The 24,026-nt window shown below is 64.9% G+C and overlaps 14 protein-coding genes across 14 annotated transcripts; 6 read left to right on the top strand and 8 right to left on the bottom strand.

The window, feature by feature from the left end:
* Positions 1 to 127: 127 nt before the first annotated feature.
* Positions 128 to 745, bottom strand: JCM10292_002600 (DASH complex subunit DAD2; the record flags this gene model as incomplete). Its single annotated transcript, XM_076651480.1, has 3 exons — positions 128 to 351; positions 422 to 481; positions 562 to 745. 3 exons carry the CDS (start codon positions 743 to 745, stop codon positions 128 to 130), a joined length of 468 nt encoding a protein of 155 aa, XP_076503018.1.
* A 171-nt stretch (positions 746 to 916) lies between these two features.
* On the top strand, positions 917 to 2,952 carry JCM10292_002599 (uncharacterized protein; the record flags this gene model as incomplete). The annotated part of the gene is made up of 4 exons (XM_076651479.1): positions 917 to 1,567; positions 1,631 to 1,940; positions 2,004 to 2,399; positions 2,480 to 2,952. The coding sequence occupies 4 exons, from the start codon at positions 917 to 919 to the stop codon at positions 2,950 to 2,952; spliced, it is 1,830 nt and encodes a 609-aa protein (XP_076503017.1).
* Positions 2,953 to 3,536: 584 nt separating this feature from the next.
* Positions 3,537 to 4,357, top strand: JCM10292_002598 (uncharacterized protein; the record flags this gene model as incomplete). The annotated part of the gene is made up of 2 exons (XM_076651478.1): positions 3,537 to 3,788; positions 4,337 to 4,357. The coding sequence occupies 2 exons, from the start codon at positions 3,537 to 3,539 to the stop codon at positions 4,355 to 4,357; spliced, it is 273 nt and encodes a 90-aa protein (XP_076503016.1).
* A 403-nt stretch (positions 4,358 to 4,760) lies between these two features.
* JCM10292_002597 (uncharacterized protein) lies at positions 4,761 to 5,416 on the top strand (the record flags this gene model as incomplete). Its single annotated transcript, XM_076651477.1, has 3 exons — positions 4,761 to 4,930; positions 5,086 to 5,149; positions 5,405 to 5,416. 3 exons carry the CDS (start codon positions 4,761 to 4,763, stop codon positions 5,414 to 5,416), a joined length of 246 nt encoding a protein of 81 aa, XP_076503015.1.
* Positions 5,417 to 5,945: 529 nt separating this feature from the next.
* JCM10292_002596 (uncharacterized protein) lies at positions 5,946 to 7,660 on the bottom strand (the record flags this gene model as incomplete). The annotated part of the gene is made up of 4 exons (XM_076651476.1): positions 5,946 to 6,044; positions 6,106 to 6,260; positions 6,330 to 6,998; positions 7,060 to 7,660. The coding sequence occupies 4 exons, from the start codon at positions 7,658 to 7,660 to the stop codon at positions 5,946 to 5,948; spliced, it is 1,524 nt and encodes a 507-aa protein (XP_076503014.1).
* Positions 7,661 to 9,314: 1,654 nt separating this feature from the next.
* JCM10292_002595 (uncharacterized protein) lies at positions 9,315 to 11,001 on the top strand (the record flags this gene model as incomplete). The annotated part of the gene is made up of 9 exons (XM_076651475.1): positions 9,315 to 9,389; positions 9,450 to 9,544; positions 9,624 to 9,679; positions 9,739 to 9,818; positions 9,884 to 10,253; positions 10,349 to 10,414; positions 10,514 to 10,662; positions 10,726 to 10,818; positions 10,882 to 11,001. The coding sequence occupies 9 exons, from the start codon at positions 9,315 to 9,317 to the stop codon at positions 10,999 to 11,001; spliced, it is 1,104 nt and encodes a 367-aa protein (XP_076503013.1).
* A 206-nt stretch (positions 11,002 to 11,207) lies between these two features.
* JCM10292_002594 (epoxide hydrolase family protein) lies at positions 11,208 to 12,945 on the bottom strand (the record flags this gene model as incomplete). Its single annotated transcript, XM_076651474.1, has 8 exons — positions 11,208 to 11,476; positions 11,537 to 11,583; positions 11,658 to 11,701; positions 11,761 to 11,826; positions 11,888 to 11,918; positions 11,994 to 12,144; positions 12,254 to 12,630; positions 12,704 to 12,945. The coding sequence occupies 8 exons, from the start codon at positions 12,943 to 12,945 to the stop codon at positions 11,208 to 11,210; spliced, it is 1,227 nt and encodes a 408-aa protein (XP_076503012.1).
* Positions 12,946 to 13,706: 761 nt separating this feature from the next.
* Positions 13,707 to 14,123, bottom strand: JCM10292_002593 (uncharacterized protein; the record flags this gene model as incomplete). Its single annotated transcript, XM_076651473.1, has 1 exon — positions 13,707 to 14,123. One exon carries the CDS (start codon positions 14,121 to 14,123, stop codon positions 13,707 to 13,709), a length of 417 nt encoding a protein of 138 aa, XP_076503011.1.
* Positions 14,124 to 14,437: 314 nt separating this feature from the next.
* Positions 14,438 to 14,916, bottom strand: JCM10292_002592 (uncharacterized protein; the record flags this gene model as incomplete). The annotated part of the gene is made up of 2 exons (XM_076651472.1): positions 14,438 to 14,617; positions 14,707 to 14,916. 2 exons carry the CDS (start codon positions 14,914 to 14,916, stop codon positions 14,438 to 14,440), a joined length of 390 nt encoding a protein of 129 aa, XP_076503010.1.
* Positions 14,917 to 15,124: 208 nt separating this feature from the next.
* Positions 15,125 to 16,921, top strand: JCM10292_002591 (glutamate 5-kinase; the record flags this gene model as incomplete). The annotated part of the gene is made up of 4 exons (XM_076651471.1): positions 15,125 to 15,158; positions 15,219 to 15,532; positions 15,591 to 16,723; positions 16,828 to 16,921. The coding sequence occupies 4 exons, from the start codon at positions 15,125 to 15,127 to the stop codon at positions 16,919 to 16,921; spliced, it is 1,575 nt and encodes a 524-aa protein (XP_076503009.1).
* Positions 16,922 to 16,961: 40 nt separating this feature from the next.
* Positions 16,962 to 17,726, bottom strand: JCM10292_002590 (zinc finger MYND domain-containing protein; the record flags this gene model as incomplete). The annotated part of the gene is made up of 3 exons (XM_076651470.1): positions 16,962 to 17,177; positions 17,277 to 17,593; positions 17,669 to 17,726. 3 exons carry the CDS (start codon positions 17,724 to 17,726, stop codon positions 16,962 to 16,964), a joined length of 591 nt encoding a protein of 196 aa, XP_076503008.1.
* A 209-nt stretch (positions 17,727 to 17,935) lies between these two features.
* On the bottom strand, positions 17,936 to 19,570 carry JCM10292_002589 (uncharacterized protein; the record flags this gene model as incomplete). The annotated part of the gene is made up of 6 exons (XM_076651469.1): positions 17,936 to 18,536; positions 18,594 to 18,679; positions 18,758 to 19,042; positions 19,102 to 19,283; positions 19,347 to 19,427; positions 19,495 to 19,570. The coding sequence occupies 6 exons, from the start codon at positions 19,568 to 19,570 to the stop codon at positions 17,936 to 17,938; spliced, it is 1,311 nt and encodes a 436-aa protein (XP_076503007.1).
* A 152-nt stretch (positions 19,571 to 19,722) lies between these two features.
* Positions 19,723 to 22,250, top strand: NCA2 (Nca2p; the record flags this gene model as incomplete). The annotated part of the gene is made up of 4 exons (XM_076651468.1): positions 19,723 to 20,218; positions 20,281 to 21,476; positions 21,568 to 21,830; positions 21,929 to 22,250. The coding sequence occupies 4 exons, from the start codon at positions 19,723 to 19,725 to the stop codon at positions 22,248 to 22,250; spliced, it is 2,277 nt and encodes a 758-aa protein (XP_076503006.1).
* A 124-nt stretch (positions 22,251 to 22,374) lies between these two features.
* On the bottom strand, positions 22,375 to 23,892 carry TAP42 (Tap42p; the record flags this gene model as incomplete). The annotated part of the gene is made up of 4 exons (XM_076651467.1): positions 22,375 to 22,390; positions 22,506 to 23,293; positions 23,350 to 23,724; positions 23,788 to 23,892. The coding sequence occupies 4 exons, from the start codon at positions 23,890 to 23,892 to the stop codon at positions 22,375 to 22,377; spliced, it is 1,284 nt and encodes a 427-aa protein (XP_076503005.1).
* Positions 23,893 to 24,026: the final 134 nt, after the last annotated feature.

The following is a 24,026-nucleotide window of genomic DNA, read 5'->3' as shown; positions in this document are numbered from 1 at the left end:
TTGCCGAAGCCCGAGAGAACACCATTGCGATACCCGGTACTCGTTGACAACACAGCGCGATCCCCTCTCTTGTACAACAAGCGCTTGTATCCCCCCTCCCTGCACCGCCCAGCCCTCGCCTGCTCCTCTAGACCTGCGTCGGTGTCTGTGCGCCGCTGCCTCGAGCGGCACCCTCTGCGCCCGCCGCCGCCGCCGACGAGCCGTCGTCGTCGTTGTGCCGGACGGGGATGCGCACGAGCTTGGCGGGGAGTGCACCGGGCGGGAGGGCGACGACGGGATGGTCTGCTCCCTCCTGAGGGTTCTCTGCGGGTGCAGAGGGGGCGTGCGCGGCGCGCTGCTCTGCGAGAGAGGCTGTGCGCGCGATGAGGGTGAGCGACACGGAAGAGTCGGCGAGGGGGGAGGGGAGAGAGGGAGGACGCACCGAGGGCGAGACCGGTAACGCGGAAGACGTTCTGCCAGTGCTCGACGACGTCGCCTACAGCTGCGTGCGAGCGGAGGGAGGTGAGTTGAAGGACGCGGATCGACGCGACGTCCGGGGAGAGAGGAGAGAGGGACGCGCACCCTCTGAGCCGCCGTCGAGGGTGTCGTACCTGTCGGCATAGTCGTCGAGGAAGCGGGCGAGGGCGTGGGCGTGGGCGGCGATGGCGGCAAAGGCCGTGTACTCGCGCTGCTTGTCGGCGAGGCGCGAGTGGGCCGGGGTGAGGGTGCCCGGCGGGGCCGGGTGGAGGGACGCGCGCGGGTACATTTGGCGTGTGCGCGTGGACTCTGGTACGGTGCACCCGAGTCTGAGCGTAGAAGCGACGAGGTGCACGCGTCTTGCCGAGCGACGAGGCGACGACGGCGACGACGCGGCGCTCTCGTTCCCTCCGCACTCCTCTGCTCTGTGCTCGTGCTGCCGACTGTGGGAGAGCCCGCAATGGGCGACTCGATCCAAAACCTGCTCGACCGCACGCTCGAGCACGCGCACGCCGCGTGGGACAGCGTCGTCCCCGCCTCGCTCGCCAACCTCCACGACCTCCCGGCGCACGTCCACCGCTCGCTCGACGACCTCGTCGACCGCCTCACCCTCCGCCAGGGCCTCCCCGACCCGCGGGACTGGCTCCCCGACGCCCTCGCCCCCCAACCACCCGCCGCCCCCGCCCCACCCACCGCTCCCACCACTCCCGCGCACTCGCACTCGTGGCTAGCAGCCGTCGGAGCCCACGCAGCCGCCCACCCACTCGCCTACTCGCTCGCCGCCCTCGGGCTCGGCACCTCGGCCAGCTACTGCCTCGCCCCCGTCCCCACCCGCCGCGCCCTCGAGCGCCTCGTCCCGCTCGCCCTCCTCCCCGACCCCAAGCACCGCCCGCTCCGCCTCGTCCCCGCACAGCACGGCGTCGCAGGCGAGGTCCGCAAGGAGGCCGTCGTCGTCCTCGGCGCAGACTCGCCCCACGGCACTGACCTCGCCCTCGACCTCGAGCGCCGCGGCTTCGTCGTCGTCGCAACCGTAAGCGACCCGGCACAGGTCGACGTCCTTGAAAAGCTTGGCAGGGGCTGGCTCAAGGTCCTCGTCCTCGACCCGCACGAGGTGCGTCCTCCCCCTCCTTCTGACGTGCGCTTCCGCAGCTGATCTGACCCGCTCTCCCTTCAGTCGTCGTCCGTCGGCCCCTTCCTCCGCTCGCTCTCGACCGCCCTCTCGCTCCGCTATCCGCTCCACACGGCCGGCGACCCCTTCTCGCGCCCGGCACACGCCCTCGCCCTCACCGGCGTTGTCAACTGCCTCTCGCTGTCCTCGCCCCCCGCCGCGCCCTACCCGCTCGAGGCAACCGACGCCGATGTCGTGCGCAAGCTCGTTGGCGAAAAGGTCCAGACGGTCGTCGGTGCCATCAAGGGGTTGCTGCCGTTCTTGCGGGCCGCCGCGGCGAGGCCCGGCGCGCCGACCGGCATGCTCGTCTCCCTCGGTGCGTTCATCCGGGTTCTTGTGCGCTCACAGGCCTATCGATTGACCCCATCGTATCGCGCAGTCCCCGCCCCCTCGACCAACCTCTCGATCCCGTTCCACTCGCTCACCTCCGCCGCCGACGCCGCCATCTCGTCGCTCCTGCATTCGCTCCGGCGCGAGCTCTCTGCCTCGACAACATCGAACGTGCAGCTCTCGATCCTCGAAGTCGGCTTCTTCCAGGCCCCCGCCGCCGCGCCCGCGCCTCGCGCCACCGGGCCGCCCCTCCCGATCCGCCTCGAGTCCGTCTACGCGCCCGCACTCGCGCGCCGCGCCCTCCCCACGGACGCGGGCGCGACAGCGAAGGCGAGTGTCAAGGGCGCGCGGCGCGCTACTGAGCTCAGGAGGCTCTCGAGGCGCGTATGGCAGGTCCTCGTGAGGCCGACGCATGCGGGGGCGGTTGAGCGCATCGGCGCGGGCTGTGCGTCCCCCCTCCCATCCTCCCTGCCTCGTTACTGCCTTGTCGTGAAACTGACGTCTGGGTGGACGCCCGCACCGCAGCGCGGACGTACCTCTTTGTGTCGTTCCTCCCGCACGCGCTCGTCGACCTGTGCCTCTCGGTGCAGGACCGCCTCTACGCCTTCTACCTCTCGCACCTGCGCCTCCTGCGCCGCGCCCCGTCCCTCTCCTCCTCCTCCTCCTCCTCCACATCACCGACGCGGAGCCGACCGCTCCCCCCGCACCCGCACCCGCCCTCGCTCCGCCCCGCTTCCTCCTCGCCGCACGCACACCCGCCGCACGTCCCCCTCGCCGACCCGTTCGTCCCCTCCCCCTCGCCCTCGGCTTCGCGCGCTTCGTCCTCCTCCGCCGCAGCAGAGGACGACTCGCACTCGTCGTCGTCGTCGTCGCTCGAAGACTTTGGCCCGCTCGGCGCGTCGGGGACGCTTTCTTCTGCGAGCGACGAGGCGGCGGCGAGGAGCGCGATGGGAGGGAGCTATGTCGAGGTCGGGAGGGACGAGGGGCTCGGGGCGTGAGCGCGCGCGCGGATCGCGGGCACTCCCTGCTGCTGACTTCTTTCTTTCGTCTTTTCCGCGACCGCCGGAGCCGGCCCCAGCGTTCCTTCTGCTCCGTGACTGTCTGTGCGCACGTTTGCGTTGTCTTGTATCCGTATGTCCCCGCCGTACTCTCTTGCGTTGTTTACCCTCTTTTCAGGACTCGCGCCTCGTTGTGTGTCTCCCTCTCGTCGTAATCGACTCGCTCGGAATTACCTCTCGCCTCGCTTCCGCTTTGGCTGCCGCGCTGTTGTCTAGCTCCCTGACTGCGACTCGTGCTTAGGAACTGTTGTGCACCGATCCGCCGCCACTCGTCCGCGTCTGCATTCGAAGCTGTCGAAGCGCACGCTGCCGACGCTTGGCCGACTACGAGCCCTGCCTGCGCACGCCGAGCTCCTGCAGACCGGAGTTCTGCACCGTCCGTCCGTGTTCACCCATCCCAGACGCTTCGGACCTGCGCGGCAAGTCCGCTTCGGCACGTCCGCTTCTCCTGCATCTCTGGGTTTTCAACCCCCTTCTCGCCTCCTCCTCCTCCTCCACCGCCTCCTGTTACCGACTCTGCGCTCATGGACGCCGCCTCACCCCTGTCGCCCGACGAGGAGCGCTCCCTCAAGGTCCTGGACGAGCGCCTCCGCAAGCTGCGCCACTCTCGCGAAGACCTCGGCAAGACCGTCAACATCGCGTGGCCCCCCGACGCGTACGCGGCGCTCACCGAGGCGGTGGGGATGTACCGCTACCTCAAGTACAAGCAGACTCGGGAGCACATTGCGGGGATTGGGCAGGTTGAGCAGGTCTTGCTCAACGACCGCCTCGCGCGTGTGAGTCGCGCGCAGCTCGTGTCAGATTCGTCCCCTCATTCATTGGGTTGTATGACTCTTGGCAGTGCTGGCTGGACCGCGACTTCGCCCACGAGTCCCGTCCGCGCGCACGGCTCGCCTCCAGATGTTTGGCCGTATTCCGTTGCCTTCGACCAGGACACGTCGTTGCTCACGCATCTTGCGGCTCTCAGATGTTTGGCCGCCCGCGCATTTGGAGTGGGACGCCTGGGCAAAGCAGAATGGCGGAGCTGACCTCCGCGAATGGCTCAAGCAAGTGCTCCTCGACGAGCAGGGCCGCCTGCGGCAAATCAGGTGCCTATCAAGAGTATCGCGATCGACGCACGCTTGCATGACATGGCTCGTGCGCCTCACCCGGTCACAGGATCGCTGTCGACGCCAACGAGGCGCGGATTCATCGAGACACGAGGGAATTGGGGCCAGTATTGGGGCGCTGGACCAGTTACATGCTCCAATCCGCCCGACCTTCTACTAGGTACGTGCACCTTGCGCCTTGCTGCAGAGATGAGCTGATTCCTTGTGCTGTTCAGCTCGAACGCCACAACGTCTAGTGGTGGCAGTAGCTACCAACCGACAGGCCGCAGGTCGCCCTTTGACCGTGTGCGGGCCTTCCAGCCCTTCAGCTCCATCCGGTCACGCTCAGTATAGCTGTAGCTGGTATGTGGACAGGACCTGGGAATGCGTCTGCATGCAAGGGGATTCTTTCGCCAGTGGAGTGTTGGCCTTCTCAATCCGCTTGATCCCTTTTGCCCGGCCTGCAAAGCGATCGCAGCTCTCATGGTTGCGCTCCGCGGATAACAAGGCGCAGTAGAACGCTAATTTGGCCAGTCGCTTCGTCAGATCAGCCCAAGGCCCCTGTCCGCCCGCGGAAGATCCGACGGACGCTTAAAACCGAGACGCCGACGCCTTCACGGCCGCGCACCTCGTGCTCTCCCTCTGACCAAGCGTGCGGTCATGGAGCAGCTCGACTGGGGCAACCCGCCGTACTCGCTCGAGAGCTACCTCCAGCACAGCCTCGACGCTCGTCTGCACTGGCTCGACTACACCCGCGCGGATCTGGGCAAGACTGTGCAGGTCGAATGGCCCGCGGAGAGGTACTACGGCCTGAAGCTGGCGATAGAAGCGTATGTTCACTTGGCGAGGCAGATGAACCGTGTCCAGCTTCACGGGCTCGGCCAGGTCGAACAGGTTGCGCTCGATCGGCTGCTCTCAACGGTGCGGCTACTTCACTCTGTGCACTTGGGAGAATGCTTCTGGCTGATCCTGTTTGCGTCTCCAGGCGTGGCAGAACCGCAAAGTCGCCACCCGTTCCCGACCTGCAGATCCAGCTGCCAACGCCCATCGTGCGCCCATTTCCTTTAAGCACGCTGTGTCTCGCGGTTGATTTCATCTATCGTCGAACATAGCTGCCTGGCCCCTTCCGAAGGCAGACTTTTTAGCCTGGCTCAAGGAAGAGCAAGGGAGAAAGGCGGCACACTGGCTCCGGACGGTGCTGAGCGATGATCACGGGGGTCTGCGCGTCTTTAGGTGCGGCCCTCAACTTCCTTCGGAGTTGAGGCGACAGCTTCCGGTCACTGACTGAGCAAGCGAGTGCACAGGCCGGCACATAGCGCGGACGAAGCAAAGCTCTGGCGATGCGTAGACGAGCCGGAGGATCACCGCCACCTTTCCGAGCCCTACGTGCTTGCTCCAATCCAGTGCGCTGCTTCCTGCCTGGGTGGAAACTTAGCAGAATCAAATCTCTGACCCTTTAACCCGCGACAGGTCTGCGTCCCCCTCGTCGCCTCGCCCTTTGCCACAGCCGCACAATGCCAAGTCAGTCCATCAACCCAAGTCACGCGGATCCCGGCGCTGCTTCCCTTTTACAGAGATGCGTCAACGCCTGGTGCGTCTCCCGCCGACTCCTGTTGCGAATGCTTGTCCGGACCGCCTGCGTTTTTTCAGTTCGGGCGGACGCGATGACCTGGACACGGCAGCGGGATCACAGAGCCGAGAATGAGCACAGCGTAGCGGTAGAAGCCAGGTTCCCAGTCATAGCCGTGATGCCCTCATTGAACATGGCGAAAGTTGTACGACAATCGTAGTGCATGATAGTGAAAACGAGACGGGAGTGACGAGACTGAGGTGAGACAAGGCGAGCTACTCCTCCATGGCATCGTCGGCACCCGTCGCCGCCGTGCTCGCTGGCGCCGCCTCCCGTTCGCGGAGGAACGAGTGCAGGTCGAAAGCCGGGTAGGTCTGCGTGCTCGCGCATTCGTTAGAAAGGCTCCGCTCCTGGTCAGAGCGTGTGAGAGCGCACCTTTGGCGGCTTCCGCCCATCACGGTCGCGCGTCGAGCCTCCTGCGGAGGATGCAGGCGGGAAAGCGACGTTCATCTCGCGCAAGGTCGACCAGAACGAGGTGGCTTGCCGCGCGGCGAGCGAGAGGAGCGGGAGGGGCGTGCGGTTCGTATGTTCTGTAAGCACAATGCAGCGTGAGCCAAACTTCGAGCCAGTCGTTGTTGTAACAGTGAGCGGCCACTCACGCAGAATCGCCGCGTTGACCATCTCGGCGAGCGCCTCCTTCCGCCCCTCCTCGAAGTAGCCCCTCACTTCGCAGCTCTCGATGCTCTTGTACGCGAGTAGCGCGCTGACATCAACGCGCTCCTTCTCCCACCCTTCGCGCTCGCGCCCGAGCGGGAGCCGCGACACCTTCTCTGCGAGCGCCTGCGCCTGGGCGATCGCGACGTTGAGGATCGAGAATGACCCGAGCGACGAAGTCGAGGCCGACATGTCGGCGTCCGAGTGTGCGTCACCGCCGTTGACTGACGGCGTCGGCGTCGAGGGCGTCGAGTGCGCAGACGTCGCGTAGGCAGTGCGCATCAGCTCGATGAAGACTTGGGTCTGCAGGTTGAGCGAGATTATCTCTGGCGAGAGCGACTGCGCCCACGGGCCAAAGTGCGCGCCGATGAGCGGTTTGCCGGTCGGGGAGGGCGAGGGCGACGAGGAGCGGGAAGACGGCGGGACGAAGAAGGTGCGCGGATTGCAGCTCGCTTGTTTGGGTGACAGCGGATGAGACGGTGGCAGCTTCGATGGCGAGGCAAAGCCAGATGCCGAGGTCGGGGCGGAAGAAGGCGACAGCACAGAGGGGAAGTGCTCGTTGAGCAAGTCGACGGCATGCGTGATCCGGCCGGCGAGAATTGATTGGCGAATCGCTGTAAGCAGAGACGATGAGGAGACTGATGCGGCGGAGGACAAGCAAGAACTTGGTCTCACTTTGTCGCAGCCGCACATCTCGCAGGTCCTCCTTGGAAAGCAAGCTGTCCGCGGCAATTTCCTCGTCGTCCTCGATCACCCCATCCAGCCCGCCGTCATCGAATACGACAGTCTTCCCATTGACGAGCGGCGGTGCGATCCTTCCGTCGTCAATGTTGCTCGTCGACATTTCGCTCGTCCCGGCTGAGCCAACGTCCGGGTGAGCGGAAGGTTCGGGGGTCGCCTCGATCCCCTCCATCGCCTCTGCCACCCTACCCGCAGCGACAGCACTCGTGCCGTTCGTGCTCGGACCGCTCATTTCGGCGCCAGGCCCCCCACCTTCGCCTGCTGCCGAGCTGGCTGCGAGCTCGTGTGCGAACGCGCGCGCGCTGTCGACGTAGCAGCAGCTGCAGAGGTACTCGAGTACGAGTCTCTTGAGCTCGTCGGGCGTAAAGGGGCGGAGTGCGGGCGAGGGAGCGAGCGGCGTGGCTTTGGCCGTCGCTGGAGCGGGCGACGAGGAGGAAGAGGCGGACTGCGGCATGGCTGCGTAGGCTGGCGCGAGGTTGAGGTGGTTGGCGGGGCTCACGAGCGCTCCCGGAGCGCCTGGTGCGCTCGTCGACATAGCGCGGGCGAGGCAAGGCTGGCGAGGGGGAGATCGGGCGGGAGTGGGGCGGGGTCGTGCGAGTGCAAGCACAGCGCAGTGTGTGGTGCTGTGAGTTTCGTGTTGAGCTGCGTGCAAGCTCTGCGTCGCTCTGGCTGTGTCTGATGCGCTCGCGCGTGCTGGTCGAGCGGGCAACCCTCATCGGCGCTCGTCCTCCGGCTCGTCTCGCCATCTCTCACGCTTGCTCGCAGTGTGAGGGCCCTTCCGAGCTGTGAGGCCGCTCTCGAGTCGCTACGACCAGCTTCTGCAGCGGTGTGCTGCTCCACGCCTTCGTGACAGCGGTCTCCCCTTCGACCTCATGTCCGCATCGCCACCTCCCGCTCCGCCACCTGCGCTCACAGAGGTGACAGACGCACAGCAGACCTAGGTCTGAGTGCTGAAGGCTGACAATTGCATGCTCTGCGCGGCTTGCTCTCTCGAACGCCTACGCACCAGAACGCCCGCTGGATCCTGTCACCTGTCCCTGCTTGCTCTCGTTGCGTCACCAGGTTCACGTCTTTGCCGGGCATTCATGGGCTCGCCGGAGCGCCTCCGATTCTTCGCACAGTACGCAACGCTGCCGAGCTTGCTGCCCGCTGCCCCCGCCCTCGAGCCCGAGTCCGAAACTCCTCGTCTGCCAGGCCTCCCTCCCCTCGCCGCCCTCCGAGTGGGCTGGCCGAGGGGCCCATGTTTTGCTGCTCACGGCTTCGTGTCGCCTTTCTTTGCAATTGGAACAATCCAGACAGGAGACGCACCGTGACAGATGAGTCCCTTGGTTCCTCTGCGGATGCACGCCCTCGGGCCACTTTGCCACGTTGCCTGCTTCGGCTTCTGCACCGCACAAGCGCCAGGCAGCAAGCGCTCTTACCGGTTCTTCCTGTACCACCTCGGCACGCGCTGACTCGGCTGACCCGGGGATTGAATTCGCTACTGTCCCCTTATCACCATTAATACTCTGTCCGCCGCTCTCTGCCATACACCGCTCTTGCAGCGCCCTCAAGCACCTCCAAATCTTGATTACGTCCTCTCGCTTACTGAGGTTCGCTTGCGCCGCGCGTGGCCGTGACACTCGAATGCATTTACGAGTCACCGGTGCGAGCAGAATCTTCCAACGGGCTGTTTGAGAAGGTCATTGCTTACCGATGCCTCCTCTCCCGCATCAGGATGCTACAAGACTCCACGGGCAAAAATAGCCAATGTATGTGGAGCAGAGTTGCCCGGACGCCTATTTGCAAGTCCTGAAGCTGCAAAAACTGGCGTGAGCCTTGCTGCTCGCTCTCTCCTTTCCTCGTGCCGCTTTTCACGGTCACATGTGCGCAAGGCCGTTCGCGGCCTCGCGCGCGGGTTCGACAGTGAAGCTGTACTTGGAGTGATGCAACAGAAATCATGCGGACCGCTCTGGTTGCCACGACACTCTCCGCTTCTCTGACTGCCTCTGCCTCCCGCTTTGCCGCGTTGCCGCCGCTCGCTAGTACCTTCGCCTTTCGGCCGTTAAGTGCTCTTTGCCCTGACAAGGAAGCCACGCACACGCTGCAGGCAAGTTGCTCGGCCAATCACACCGCTTGATCGGCCACCCCACATTCTCGCGAAGTTGCCCGTGCATCTTCTTGCCGTTTCGTCGTTCACCCATACTGCGATGAGCAACGCCTGCGCGGGCTCGTCGGCCGATGGGATCCTCGGCTTGCGCGTCGGCGGCCTCTTCATCATCCTCGTGCGTAGCTGCGGCCGCCAGCAGCCGCCAAGTGATCCTCCTCACTGCGTCTTTCTGCAGGTCACCTCGCTCGTCGGGACGCTCTTCCCGGTCATAGCGAAGCGCGTGCCATTTCTGAGACGTCGAGTGCCCGGCAGCGTCTTCGAATTCGCCAAGTGAGTCGGAATGAGCTGCTCTCGCGGCTGCTCTCCAGCATCGCGAGCTAACGACCTGCCTCTTCTTGCCTCCTTACAGGTTCTTCGGCTCGGGTGTGATCTTGGCGACAGGCTTCATCCATCTGCTCGAGCCAGGCGAGTTTGCGTAAAGCTCGGCGTGCGAGGTTATTGCTGACCATGGTTTCCGCGCGCAGCTGCGGATCAGCTTGGCGGGCGGAGCATTCGCTCTGCCGGAGGATGTATCGACGACTCCTGGGCAGATTTTCCCTACGCAGTGCGTCCAGGCTGTTCTCGCTGCCTCGGGCGATGTAGTCGGAGCTCACAGTCACCTCTCCCCAGTCTGCCTTCTGCATGTCCGCCCTCTTTGCCGCCTTTGTCCTTCAAATGGTGGCTTTCCGCCTCGGCTCCGCAAAGCTCGCAAAGATGGGCAAGCCGCAGCCTGACCAGCCGACACAGTGCTTCCCGGCGCGTCCTAGCTCGCTCGACTCGGTCGTCCCGACGCCTCGCGACACCATCACAGGGGGAGACGAGCTCGAGTTGAGCCGCAACCCGTCGCTTGTTGCCGACAAAGCTCCGCTGCCTGGTGTGACACGCCCGACAATGCGGGAGCACGCCTTCCACGACGCGAGCGAGGAGAACCCGCTGCTCGCTCAGGCTATCGCGATTGGCACGCTCGAGTTCGGCATCTGCTTCCATTCAGTCATCATTGGTGCGCTTCTTCGTTCAGACCGGGTCGCAGTCGCAATGTGCTTAGCGGGAACCAAGCCGCTGACCCTTCTCTCGCTCTTATTATCGCGCGCACAGGTCTTACGCTTGCTGTGACGCGGAGCAGCGAATTCAGGCCGTTGCTCGTTGTCATTGTCTTTCACCGTGAGTGCCACAACTCGCTCATTCTCTTGGGATACACGCGCTGCAACTCCTTTGGACACTCGCACTGAACGCTTCTCCGTCTCCTCTTCGCTTTTACAGAAGCCTTCGAAGGCCTTGGCGTCGGCGCTCGACTCGCCTTCCTCGACACCAAACCGGGCTACGAGTGGATACCCTGGGTTGGCAGCCTGATCTACTCAATCTGCACGCCCATTGGCATGGCGGTCGGACTTGGGCTCGAGCAGGGGCTGGTGCGCGCATCATCACCGCTTAACTTGCTCTTCAAGTTTGACTGACAACTTTCTCGCAAACAGGCGATTGCGGGCGAGTCGGCAACACTGGCGTCGGGCATCATGAACTCATTGTCGGCCGGCATCCTGCTGTATACGGCCCTGGTTGAGCTGATGGTGCGTCTTTCGTCCGCAACGCTACGTGCGAGTCATGTCTGAACGCCATTGCTTGCTGAGCAGGCGCACGAGTTCGTCTTCAATCGCTTCTACCACACTTGCGGGTGGGGCTCCTTCTCGTTTGCCATCGTCTCCTTCGCGGTCGGAGCAGGACTGATGGGACTGATTGGCAAGTGGGCGTAGTAGATGGAAGACTGTCAAGGACTGGCACAGACACTGCAGCCTTGTAATCACTAGCACGCTTCGATTGCAGCCATCGGTCGTAAAGTTCCCTTCCTGAACAGCAAGCCTCAAAGGATACCTGCGCATTGCTCGGCTATACTGACGATCGATGCACACTGGTCGTATCTACAGTCCTGCTGAGACACCGCTGTCGGCACGTTGCTCGGTCACTTGGCCATGAGAACATCCATTGCCTCACGCAAGTGCTCCACGAACACCTGTGGCTGCTCGAGCGCAGCAAAGTGCCCGCCTTCCTCCGCCTCCTTGTACCACTGCAGCGTCCCAGTTTTGCCGGCATCGCGCCGCGTAGGAAGGAGGATCTCATCCGGGAAAGAGGAAAGTGCAAAGTTGGGGAGGTAGAAGGTCGGGTCGCTGAGGTACGTCAAGAAGTTCGGGTTGAGGGTGTAGGGGAGGAAAGAGGTCCCGATAGCGCCAGCTGTGCAGGCAGAGTGTGAGAAGCCGACACAAAACAGACACGAGGACATGCGATGCGCACTGAACCAGTAGATTGAGACGGCGAGGAAAAGCGCATCGCGAGTGAGCCTGCGACACCAGAGTGCCGTGTGAGATGTAGAGCCTCAGCATGTTGCGCACTCGAAGCGGCAGTAAAGACACACGTCGCATCGGGCTTGCCTTCCGCGCCGTCAATGCCGGGCAGCATCTGCGCAAAAGAGCATCGGCATTGTTGCCTTTGTAGAATATCAAGCTGGATCAACCGACCTTCTCGCCAATCCAGGCAAGGAGCCCAATTGGGCTGTCGTTTAGGCCGTACGCTGGCGTGCGAGGCTGTCAAGTACGCTCAAGAGTCAGTACGCTCCCGGGAGAACATGCAAGTAGGACGCCTCACAGTGAGCATCTGCATTGCGTCGTAGGCATGTCTGACGGGATGAAACAAGTCAACGGGCGCCGTGCTGGGTATTCGGCATGGCATCGCGGCAAAAACGTCCACGTACCCTCTCTCGAGGTAAGCGAGCGCGTTCTCGAGCTCGCGCTGCCGCTTTGCGCCAAGCACAAAGGAAGGCATCCAGTTGTAGTACGACCGCAAGCCCTGCGGCGACTCGCCGGTGAGGGCGGGAAAGACGGGGCAGTAGTTGAGGTGGACGGCTGCGAGGAAGTCCCACAAGTCAGCCGAACAAAGACACAATGCGAAGACACAATGCGCGGTGCATTGAAAGAAGAAGCAGGTAAGGATGATGGACGAAGCACCACTCACCGATGCAGTGCTCGGGGTGTAACGAGCCGAGGCAGCGAGCGGTGATGCTACCCCAGTCTCCGCCCTGTGCGGCATACTTGTCGTATCCGAGTCCGAGCATGAGCTCGTTGTAAAGGCGCGACGTGTCCTGCATGGTCCACTTGGCGGTCGTGGGCGCGGAAGACCACGCGTATCCCGGCATCGAGGGAATGACGACGTCGAACGCCGGCGCCGCCGGGTCGTCGGGCTTGGTCAAGCCCTTGATGGTGTGGAGGAACTCAAAGAAGCCGCCGGGCCAGCCGTGGCACAGGATGAGCGGGAAGGCGTTCGGGCGAGAGGAGCGTTCGTGAATGAAGTGTACGGTGGCGCCATCGATGGTCGCCTTGTAGTGCTTGAAGCTGCGATCACAAATGATCAGAGAGTAACTTGAGGGCCCGCTCGGACGCCGCTGGGGAGCACCCGCTCACGCACCTCCTCAGCCTCGTCTGCGCCGCGTCGAAGTCAAACTCCCTCCAGCCTCGTGCAAGCTCCTTCATCAGCTCGAGCGACGGACCCCTGCCCCAGCTGAACGGTGACTTCTGCTCGGCCGCGTCATCGTCGAGCGGGCACGTCTCCTGTTCAGGCCAACGAGCGTGGTCAAGGCGGCTGTGCAGGTCGGCGACGTCGCTCGCGGCGAAGGCGGGGACGAAGGGCTCGACGACGAGGCTCGGCATGGGCCCGAATAGTCCACGAGCAAGATGCTGAGTGTCGAGAGGAGCGAGAGAGGGAAAGGTAGGGTCGAACCGATGTGGGGCGGACGGGGCTGCTGAGGTCAGCAGCGTACGTATGACGGACGCTGCACGTATTACTGCTGCGGACTGGAAGCTGGGCGTCCGTCCCGACAGATAGGCATGCTGACCCGACATGCGGCGGGAATCCGCCATCGCGTTTCCGCGTTCACGCCTCGCGCACGACGAGAGGATCGCTCGCTCGATCCTTCATAGTTCCTGCTACTACAGAGACGGTTCGAAGAAACTCGCGTGTGTCTAGGCCGGTCAATGCCCCAAGTGCGACGAATGGGGACGAGACGAAGAGAAGCCCGGGCGGCGCGCTGGTTCGTTCCTGTTGCCGACGACGAACTGTGGGCGCGGGCTGCATGTGCAGACATACTCAGTCAAGTCTTTCACGCATGGAAGTGCGTCGCCGAGGGGCAACTAACCTGTCCTCCTCGGGTGCCAGCGTAAAAGGCTCGTGAACGGACAAATCCGATTGAATGTGCAAGACCGACCGGGAATGCTGCACAAGGCGGACCCTATGAATATCGTTTGTCAGCGTGTCTGCCAGAGCACAGTCCCAAGACAAAGGGATGCACTTTGAGCGGATGGCAAGGGAAGTGAGCAAGCTGAGGAACGGTTCGACCTCGTTCCAGTCAAGCAGGCGGCGGATCTGCTGTTGATGGTGTGCGATATCCGGATCCACTAAGAGACGGAAAGAGTCAGTCGATGAACTCAACAAACATGCGGATATTTGGCCGCGTCGCACGAGGGTACCGCGGGTTGAAAAGGTCTTCATAGTACGGCAAGCGCTCGTCGAGCTGTCCTTCACGGTAGCCGTGGTTGGAGGGCACCTGAAGAGGATCGTGGGGCACTTCATGCGGGAGATAGACCAGCAGCTCGTCGACAAGCCAGAGCTGGTCCTCGTATGCCAGACCCAGCTGCGCGCGCTCCCGCACCGGGACAGCGTGTTCCTGGTGCCGGAGGAGGTCGACGCAGAGCTGCAGAAGGGTGTAGACATCGCGGCGGAAGTGCGGGATCAGACCGCGACGGAAGCCTATTTTCTCGAGGGGCTCCTCCTTCAGCTCCTCCACGGTGACGTCGTGCACCGACGAAGCCGGAGACGATGATGCCGACATAGCTGAGATGGACACTCTGAGGAAGAAGGCAGAGGGGCGGGAAGTGCGGCGATAAATCGGCGAGGAGGAGACAGGAGGCGCTGCGTTCGCGGAGGCGGTGCGTTGGGCACATAGCCCTTTGCGCAAGGGGGGCTATTCTGTGCGAGCGGCGCAACCAGCTGGTGTGAGAGCCAAGCACTGATTCGGCTTCGAAGAGAACAAGCCAGCGTTCAAGCCGGTGCGCACGACCCGTGGTCAGCAGGCCTGATGCGGTCCCATTCGAGCAGGTGCGACCATTGAGCAGCTCAAGGCTCGCTCCAGCAAGCACAATTATCTCAGTCAAAACCCTTGGCAGCGCCTGCACCGCCGTATTCAGCGTCCTCTGTCGCTACACCGCCCTCGCGCTCCGCGGCGACTCCGGCGAGGCGTTCCATGAGCTTCCGCATGCGCATCGCCTCGAAGGCAGGAGACACCGCAAGCAGCAGATCGTCGAGCGTGTCGTAGGACCGGCCGGGCTGGTACCGCACGAGAGGAGCAACGACGAGGTGGGGAAAGGGGGTGAACACGAGACGGCGAGGGCGAGGGCCGAGGAGAGCTGCCGCACCTTTCGACACCGCCCTTTGCTGCCCACAATGTCCCAGCCTGCGTCGGAGCACGCGACGGTGACGCCCTGCCCGTCCTCGAGAAGGTCGATCTCGGCGCGGGCTTGTCCGGGCGCTGCAGGGTCGTCGGGTAGGGTGCGGTAGCTCTGCATGCCCCAGGGCACTTCAGAGAGGGCTTGCTGCAGCTCACTCGCCGCAAAGGTCGAGGGCATGGCGACTGGTCGAGGACGACCTGCGTCGCTTGACTCTGAACCAACACCGCTCGCATCGCTGCACAGCTCGTACAGGCGTGTAGACACGCTTTCTGGCCTTCAAGACGCTCTAGCTTAGCTCGGGAGTCGTACGCCGAGCTAGCGAGCTGCTCCCGCCTTCCCCCACCTCGACTCTTTCTCCTCATCTCGCGAAAGGCCTCTACCCATCATGGTGCACCCGCTGACGGTGGTGATCAAGCTGGGTGCGTTGCGTTGCCCTCGAATGGCTGTGTGGAATCCTCGCTGATGGCCTATCCCTGCAGGCTCGTCCTCCATCCTTCATCCTGAACCGCCGTACCTTCCTCAGATTGCGACGCTGTCCGCAATCGCCGAGACATGCGTCTCGCTGCGGTCTCTCGGCCATCGCGTCGTCATTGTCTCGTCCGGAGCCATCGGGATGGGCTTGCACCGCATGGAGCTGCCCGCTCTCGCTGGCAACAAGAAGCGGGCGATCGGTGAGAAGCAGGCGTTGGCGGCTATCGGGCAGGGCCGCCTCATTGCACTCTGGGACCAAATTTTTGGCGCTCTCAAGCAGCCCATCGCGCAGATCTTGATGACCCGCAACGACATTGCCGACGTGAGAACCCAATTCCTACATTCGCGAGGTATTGCGGCTGACCCTACCTTTTGTGTAGCGCTCTCGCTACCTGAATGCCACCACGACGCTCTCAACCCTTCTTTCGATGGGCGTCATTCCCATCATCAACGAGAACGACACGATCTCGGTCTCGGAGATTCTGCATGTCAACAAGTTTGGCGACAACGACACGCTTTCGGCCATTGCTGCCGGCATGTGCGGCGCCGACTATCTCTTCCTCATGACCGACGTCGACGGACTGTACGAGGACAACCCGCGGAGGGTTCCCGGCGCACGACGAGTCGCCGTCGTGCGGGACATTGAGGAAGTCCGGCGGCTGGTCAGCACGTCGACGCTCGGCTCGTCGCTCGGAACCGGCGGAATGGAGACCAAGCTCATCGCTGCCGAGCTTGCGACTGCGGCCGGGTGTGCGACCGTCATCACGCTCGGATCCGTCCCGAGCCGGCTCGTCAGCATCGTCCAGGCGCATCAGCAGCGCACCGCGCCTCCCTCGCCCATGTCTTCCTCTGTCGCATCTCTGCACCCGACTTCAATGTCTCCCACCGATCCCGGCTGCGCAACGCCCATCGCAATCCCCAGTTCGAGCAAGCCCGGCGTCGAGTTTGCGCCCGCCTCGTCCACCATCCCTCCTCATACCCTCTTCACCGCGAAACCCTCGCCGCTTTCCTCCCGTCGCTTCTGGATTCTGCACGGCCTCACGCCGCGCGGGACCGTTTATGTCGACGAGGGCGCGTACCGCGCCATCTCGCACGGCGAGCGCGACGGCGGCGGTGGCGGCAACGGCGGGCGCCTCCTCGCTGCTGGCGTCCTGCGCGTCGAGGGCGCGTTTGCGGCGGGGCAGGCCGTGCGCGTGTGCGTCATCCGCGGAAAGTGGGGGAGCGGCAGGGGGAGGAGCGTCGCGCGCGGCCCGCGTCCAGAAGCCGGCGCGGCGAACGCGCAGGCGGTCACGGCGCAGCACAGCCGCGCGGTCAGCCCGGACCATTTTGCGGACCGTGCTGAGCGGACCGAGCACGAGACGGAGCTTGTTCCCCACGTCGAAGCGCTTGAAGTCGGCGACGCGACGAGCGCAAGTCAAGCGCCGCAGGACGAGGCCGAGGAGATTGTCGAGTTTGGGCGCGGGTTGACCAACTACAACTCGGTCGAGATCGACCGGGTCAAGGGCCTGCGGAGGTGCGCTTGCTTTCACTTGCTTGCTTGTGTGCGCCCTGGAGCGCCGTATGCCTCGCAAACTACACATGTCCAGTGAACGTGACACTCACTCTCGCTTCTTAAAGCTCTGACATCGAACGCACCATCGGCTACTACGAGGCGGAACACGTGGTAGAATCGATCGTCGAGCTGCGAGCGATCCACGGCAAGGGCGTCTGACTCGCATCATTGCACTGCAAAGAGCCTATGACCTCTGCCGCTACCCCGTGAGCGAGACGCCCGTCACCTCGGCCGTCCACATCCTGAGCCACATGGCGAACCCGGCGCCGTAGTGCTCGTTGATGTCGCTCTTCTCGACCGCATAGGCAATGTTTGCCCATGAGTGCGTGCGACACAGCGACAGGACGGCGGCTTTGTGCGAGGCATTCCACCACGAGGGCAGGTTGGGCGCGGCTTTGTTGACGAACTTGACGAACTGCGAGAGTGCGCGCGGAAGAGAGTGCGCAGAACATGGGCACGCCCGACCGTCAGCCGTTCCAACCTGTCTCTGCAAGGCCGACTCCATGTAACGCACCTCAGGGTACGGGTCTTCCTCCGCGTACAGCCCGATCGACTCTCCCCTCCAGATCTGCAGGTCGTCGCACCACAGCCGGAACGCATCTATCAGCCGCTCGTACACCTCCTGCTTCGGCAGGTCGTCTCTGAACGGCATGAGCTGGCCCATGAATCCATTCAAGACGTTGCGTGCGCTAGGGCCGCTTGATGAGGCAGACTGAGAGGGACCGGGAGCGGGCTTGGGCGAGGAAGCGGAGGAAGCGGTCGCCGCTTTGCAGGCGGTTTTGTGCGCAGGCCAATCATCCTTCTGATGCACTGATCCGCAGTAAAAGGTGGCTGGCCGTCGCAATCACGAGGCGTGAGCTTTCGAGCGCGCCAACTGATGAAGTAAGGGGAGGTCTAGAAACGCACTCTGGCAGCGCCCGCAGCGCAGCTTGCTATCGACAGAGCATACAGCACAGAGATGCATCGGTCCCAACCGATGGGACGGGTTGAGCGGTACAGGGCGAAGCGAAAGCGACGCGGGTTCGTTCTGCGCGACGCGTCTGAGCGGTCGAGCCTCTCCCTCCGCTGTCATACATGGCCGTTATGAAATGCAGATGCGAATGCAAGTTTGCGCAAGAAGTACGCAGGGTGCGAGAGGGATTTTGCGAGAAAAGGTGAATGGGCGTTGCTCTTTTACTCGTCGTCGTCCAGGTCGTCCTCCTCGTCGTCCTCCTCGTCCTCCTCCCACTCTCCCTCCTCTTCCTCTTCGTCGTCGAATGCGCCGGCCGTCCCCGCCCTGAAGCTAACCCACCTCGTCCCCCCGCGTCCCCTCAACAGCCTCCCCCACTTCCCGAGCACACTCGGCACCGGCAGCTGACCCGTCCCCGCCGCCCACCCAAGCACGCCGACAGCGCACACGGCAAAGAACGCGCGGCGGCGCTGCGCAAAGCGCCGCTCCTGGGCCGTCTGCGGGGCGCGCGCGCGCACGGGCGAGCCAGCGCGCGTCAGGCGCGCGGACGGGGGAAAGGAGACAGCGGAGGAGAGGAGCGAGAGTGGGACGGAGGCGAGGGAGCGGAGGGAGGCGAGGACGGAGGGCGAGGCGGAGGAGCGCGGAGAGAGGGTCGAGGGTGGAGGGGTCGAGTCCGGCGACCAGAGCGTGCGGCGCAGGAGCGCAGTGTGCGACCAGAGGCGCGGGAAGGACGCGTTGATCAGGTCGGCGAGGATGGGGGTCGGGAGCGGGAGGTAGAGAACGAGCGAGAGGAGGGCAGAGAGATGCGCGTCGATGGGCGTGGGGCTGCGAGCGAGCGCATGTCAGGAACAGCCACAATCGCAACGAAAGAGGAAGACGCACGAGGAAGAGGAGAAGAAGTAGGGCGTCGAAGAAGCTGCAAGGGTCGACTCGAGCGCGGCGAAGACATCGCGGGCAGCCGAAACGATCTGCGCAGAAACGCGGAAGCAAGTCAGTCCCCAGCTCCCCCTTTACATTCGGCGATGACAGCACGGGCATCAGCGCACCTTGCCCTCGCCGAGCGTCTTCTTGATGCGCTCCTTGCCCTCGCGGCGCTCCTCGACCTTGCGCTCGCGGATGCCCTCGATACCCGTGTCGAGAAGCGCCTTCTTGCGCCTGCGCTCGTCCTCGGCCTCGCGCTCCGTCTCGCCGCCGAGCCCCCACCACGTCGGGTGCGTCGAGTCGACAATCTCTTTCGCGGCGAAGCGCAGGGCGTGCGGGCGCATGTAGTTGTGCGGGAACGTGAGCGAGGGCGTGAGGAGGGAGCGGGTGAAGTCGAAGTTTTGCGGTAGCTGCGCGCACGGGGCGGGTGAGCGGTCTGGAATGCCGAGTGAGGAACTGTGCGACGCACCGAGTAGAGCGAGTGCAGGACGAGCGGAAGGACGGTCGAGTCGAGGAGCGACTGGAACGCTCGCGAGTCGCTCTTCTGCGCAGCGTTCAGCTTGGGTGCGCGGTCGCTGGCTGCGAGGAGCCGTGCGAGGATGGCGGGGCCGGCATAGGTCTCTGCGCCGTGCTTGAGGTAGGGGAGCGAGCCTGCGGACCGACGAGAGGGTGAGGAGGAAAGGGCGGGAGGGGATTGGGAGCGGAAGGACGGACCCGAGGGGGACGAGCGCGGGTCGGACGAGGGCACGAGGGTCCATTCGCCCGGTGCGAGCAGCTGCAAGTAGGACGCTGCGACTGCGGGCGAGGGAGCAAGGGTGTGAGGTTCGGGACGACGAGAGGACGAGCGATTCGAGGGGCGCACCGAGCGAGTGCGGGTCGAGCGAGGCGAGGTCGTGGGTCGAGCTGCCTGGCAGCGCGTGCAGCTCCCACTGACCCATCCTTGCGTGGCTCTGCGCGGCGAGTGCGACGCCGAACAAGCCCTCCCCGCGTCACGGCGCAGCCTGCTCTCGCTTCCGCCGACACTCTGCACCCGCGCTGGACCCTGCCTGAGCCTGCTACGGGGACCGCAGTAGCAACAGGACCGCCGAGCATGGCGTCGTACGCCGCAGACCTCACAGCTCACCTCGCGGCGACTCTGTCCTCCCTATCGCCTTCACTCGTCTCGTTCTCGCCGGGCACGCCCTCGAGCGACCTGCAAGCATCGACGAGCGCACGCAGGCATTCGCCAGAGGACATCCAGTCTCGCGAGGACCAGCTCAAGGCAGTCCTCGCAAAGCTGCGCCCAAGTGGGGCCTCGTCCTCGTCCTCGGGTCCGTCTGCCCGCCCACCAGCAGCCAGCCTCAGCGCCGCAGACCTCGCAGCGCTCGTCGACGGCGCTTTCCCGCCCTTCCAGGGTCAGGCAGCGATCCCGCTCTCCCGGCAGACCGAGACCGTCGAGCTCGTCACGCTCGCCCAACTCGCCGTCGCCGCGTATGGCGTCGTCCTCCGTACCCTCATGGACGAGGCTGCAGAGCTCGAGCTGAGCGACCAGTACTGGAGCGGCCTTGAGAGCGAGGCGTGGAGCACGGCCCTCTACCTCGTGCAGAGTAGGCGCCCCCGCTCCTCGCGCTTCTGCCGGGCCCCGACGCTGACGCCAGACTCCTCGCAGCCACACCGAGCCGAGCCGTCTCACTTGCCACCGTGACGGCGACCCGCCTGCGCCAGCTCACCGCGGCGTCGCTCCGCACCTCCGGCTCTTCTCCTGGAGAGCGTCCCTCGCTCTTCCAGCTCAACACCTGGCGCCGCGCACTCCCGCCCTCCCTCTTTCTCACTTCCGTCTTTCCGCACCTCGCCGGCACGTCTGGCCTGCCCTCGCTCGCCGAGCTCGACAAGGCAGACTCGGACGGCGAGGTGCCTATCGCCGACCCGGGCGCAACGTCCGCTCTCTCCCTGTCGTCCGCGACGCGCCTCACTCGCCAGACCGCGCGGTCGCTCGTCTTCCTCACTCTCTCGCCACTCTCGCTGACGCGGCAAGAGATCGCCCAGCGACGTGAGGGCATCCGCCGGGCGCGCGACGAGCTCGCGCAGCGCATCGGCGAGCTCACCCTCGTCGCGAGCGAAAGCGACGCGGGTGACAAGCTGCTGCAGAACGATGACGCGGCCGCGAGCGAGGCCGCAAAGGAGGAGCTGCAGCGCCGACCTGGGCTTGCGCAGCTGTTCACGACGCAGACGCCGCGGACGGCAGTCCCGTCCCAGAAAGAGACGGCCGACCTCTCGCTCGACGACGTCAAGCAGGGGACGTGGCAGACGCTGATCCACCTCGACGGCGTCCTGACGCCCGCATCGTCCAGCCCGACGCTCTCGGCGACTTCGCTCCCGCCCTCTACGCCGGCAGACCTCGCGCACTCGCTCTCGTTCCTCCTCTCGCGCACGCTCCCCTCGCACCAGCACCGCTTCGTCGCCTCTTCGCGCGCGCTCGCGCCGCCCTCGGCGCTCGCGCGCGCCTGGCCCACCCTCATCACCCTCCCGCTCGCGTCGCTCGTGCTCGCGCGCGCCGTGTACCACAACCGCGCGACGCTGCGGCAGTGGCTCGCCGAGGGGTACGAGGCCGCGCGCGGGTTCGCGCTCGACTGGGTCGTCGAGCCCGTGCGCAAGATCCTCGACACGCTCCGCGGCGGCGACGAGGGGGTCGCGCTCATGGGCCGCGAGAGTTTGAGGAGCGACCTCGAGAGCTTGGAGAGGATGGTCGTCGACTTTGCGAGGGACCAGTACAGGGTCGAGGGGGGTGAGCTGGCGCAGCTGAGGGAGCGCGCGAGGCAGGGCGACTTGACGACGGTCCTCAAGGCGTGGGAGCAGGACATCAAGGTGCGTTTCGTGCGGGCATGGGCTGTCGAGCCGCTTCACCTCGTCGTGTGTGAACAGCGCTAATTTCTTGTTCTTCACCGATCTCGCACAGTCGCCGATCCGCTCGGCCGTGTCAGGCTCGCTCATCCGCACGCTCCTGATCCAAGTACAGAAGGTCAAGGTCGACGTCGCGCTCGCAATGGACGGCATCGAAAAGATGCTCAAGTCGCAGCAGTTGACGTTCGCGTTCGTCGGCGTCGCGCCGTCGATGCTCGTCCTCGCCGTCCTTGGGCGCTGGATGCGGGGATTGGTGCGGCGCGATGGAGGGAGCAAGAAGCGGAGGGACGTCAATCGCAGGTGCTGGATGACGCTGCGGTACGTTTGCGCTTCCATCATGGGCCCTGCCGCGCGCCGGCCGGGTGCTTCTGGCTGGTTTGCGTGCCGACGTGCTCACGCTCCTTCGCTCTCGACAGGCAACTCGACCTCCTCCTCTCGCCTCCTCGCTCTAAGCGTCCTCGCTCCTCGTCGACGACCACGTCCTCTTCCTCGTCGCCCTCGTCCGCGCGCGCCCTCACGCAAGGCTACCTCCTCCTCTCGCTCTCTTCGCTACGCACCTACAGCGCCTCTGCGCATTTCCCCTCGCGCGACACGCAGCTCCGCGCGGCGTTCCTCGACGACGTGCGCGCGCTCGAGGACGGCGCGGCGCTTGCGGGGGGCGAGGAGCGGAGGGTGCTCGTCGGGAGGCTGGAGAGGTGGGCGAGGGGACTGGGGTGGGACGAGGGCGTGAGGGCGTAGCAGACGGAGTGACGTCCGAGCGGAATTATCGCAGCTTCGCACTTTCGAAGGGCTTGCCAGGAGAAAGGAGAAGAGTGACAGCATGAAGGGGAGAAGACCGGAGCAATGCAGGTCGTTGATACGCTCAGCCACGGTTGTGCCTGCGAACAGTACGAGCGTCAGCGACCCGCAGCTTCGATTAATCTCTCGTCGCGCACTGCGCCAAGAGCGCGCGAATCGAGACAAGAAGCGAGAGGGCGCGACTGCGAGACGCACATGTTGCCCTCGCCCTTTCGGTGCACGTCGCGATAGTCGTCCCACTCGCGCTTCTTCCGCAGCCCGGCCTCTTGCGCCTCGTAACCCCCCTGCGTGTCGTCCTCCTCGACGTCGGCCCGCTCGGCCCTCCTCGCCGCGTCGACCTCGTCGGTCGTGCGCTCGCCGCCGCCCTCGAGGACGTTGCCGCGCTCCTGCTCGATCGCGAGGTACTCGTCGATCGTCATGGTCGGGAGGCGCCACGACTCGCGGAAGACCTCGCCCTGCAGCCGCAGGCGCGTGTTCATCGCGCCTCCCGACGACGACGAGGGGAGGATCGTGAAGGGCCGGAGGACCTTGCCCGAGGGGGACAGCATCGGGCCCTCTTTCCCGCCGAGCGGAGCATCGAGCCTCCACCTGTCCTCCTCCTCGTCGCCCTCCTCCGCTGCGCCCCCCGCCCCTCCCCTGCGGCCCTTCTCGCGCGCGTCCCCGACGTGCGCCGGCGGCGGGATCTCGCTCGTCTTGATCCCGTGCTCGAGGATGTCGCATTCGTGCGCGAGCGAGTCGAGCTCGGACGAGGAGCGGAGGTAGTGCAGCGTGAGGAGGGAGAGGAGGAGCGGGCGCGCGATCGACGCAGAGGCGTCGTCGTCTTCGTCCGAGCTCGACGAGGGGTAGTCGACGTTGGCGTCCTGAGTCGCGGTGGCAGAGTCGGAGGGCGCAGGGGCAGAGGGCCCGGCAGAAGAAGAGGCGGCGGAAGAGGACGGGACGGCAGAACCGCGAGTGCGGCGGGTGCGGCGGCGCTGGCGCAGCTCCTGGGGGCGCGAGCGAGTCAGAGCAGCCTCAACCTAGAAATGCAAGTGAGACGAACCTCGAGGGTGGCCTTGATCTCTTTCTCCATCTTGAACTGGGCAATCTTGCCGGCCCTCCGCCTCGCCGGGTCTGTCTCGCCGACCGCGGGCCCGTTGAGCGCGGCCCTGCGCTCGTCCTCGACGACGCCGTAGCGCTCTACCTGCTCGCGGAAGCGGTCAAACGCGGCCTGGGCCCGGGCGAGCCACTCGAGGCGGTCGTGTGCGCCGCGGGTGCGGACGAGGAGGGCGAGGTGGCCCTGGAGGGCGGGGACGGCGAGGCAGCGGAGGGAGCGGGTCGAGAGGTCGTCGAGGGACTCGTTGGGCGAGAGGACGCCGAGGCGGTCGATGAGCGAGGCGCAGAGGGTGAGGTCCGAGAGGGTCGACGCGACGAGGGCCTGCGGGTGCGGTGGGGGGTCAGTGCCGGGTGCGCGCGTGTGTCGAGTCGACGTGGGACTCGCCTGGATGTGCGGGTCGTTGGGTGCGGGTGCGTTCTGGCAGAGGTCTGCGTTGCGGAGCGAGCGGGCGACGAGCTGCCCGAGGGTGAGGTCGGGGGGAGCGGCCATGGTGTGGAGGTGTGTGCGAGTCCTGGCAGTGTCTGCACTCGCTGTGGCACTCTGTCCCCTGCACACTCGAGGGGAAGAGTCGCGCCATCTGCGCCTCGCTCGTCGCTTCCGCTCCGCTCGCCTCGCCGTCTCTC

Source organism: Rhodotorula paludigena (genome assembly GCF_050403205.1).
Source record: "Rhodotorula paludigena JCM10292 DNA, Rt_paludigena_JCM10292v1_ctg51, whole genome shotgun sequence".
Classification (NCBI taxonomy): domain Eukaryota; kingdom Fungi; phylum Basidiomycota; class Microbotryomycetes; order Sporidiobolales; family Sporidiobolaceae; genus Rhodotorula; species Rhodotorula paludigena.
This window is presented reverse-complemented; position numbering and strand designations above follow the sequence as displayed.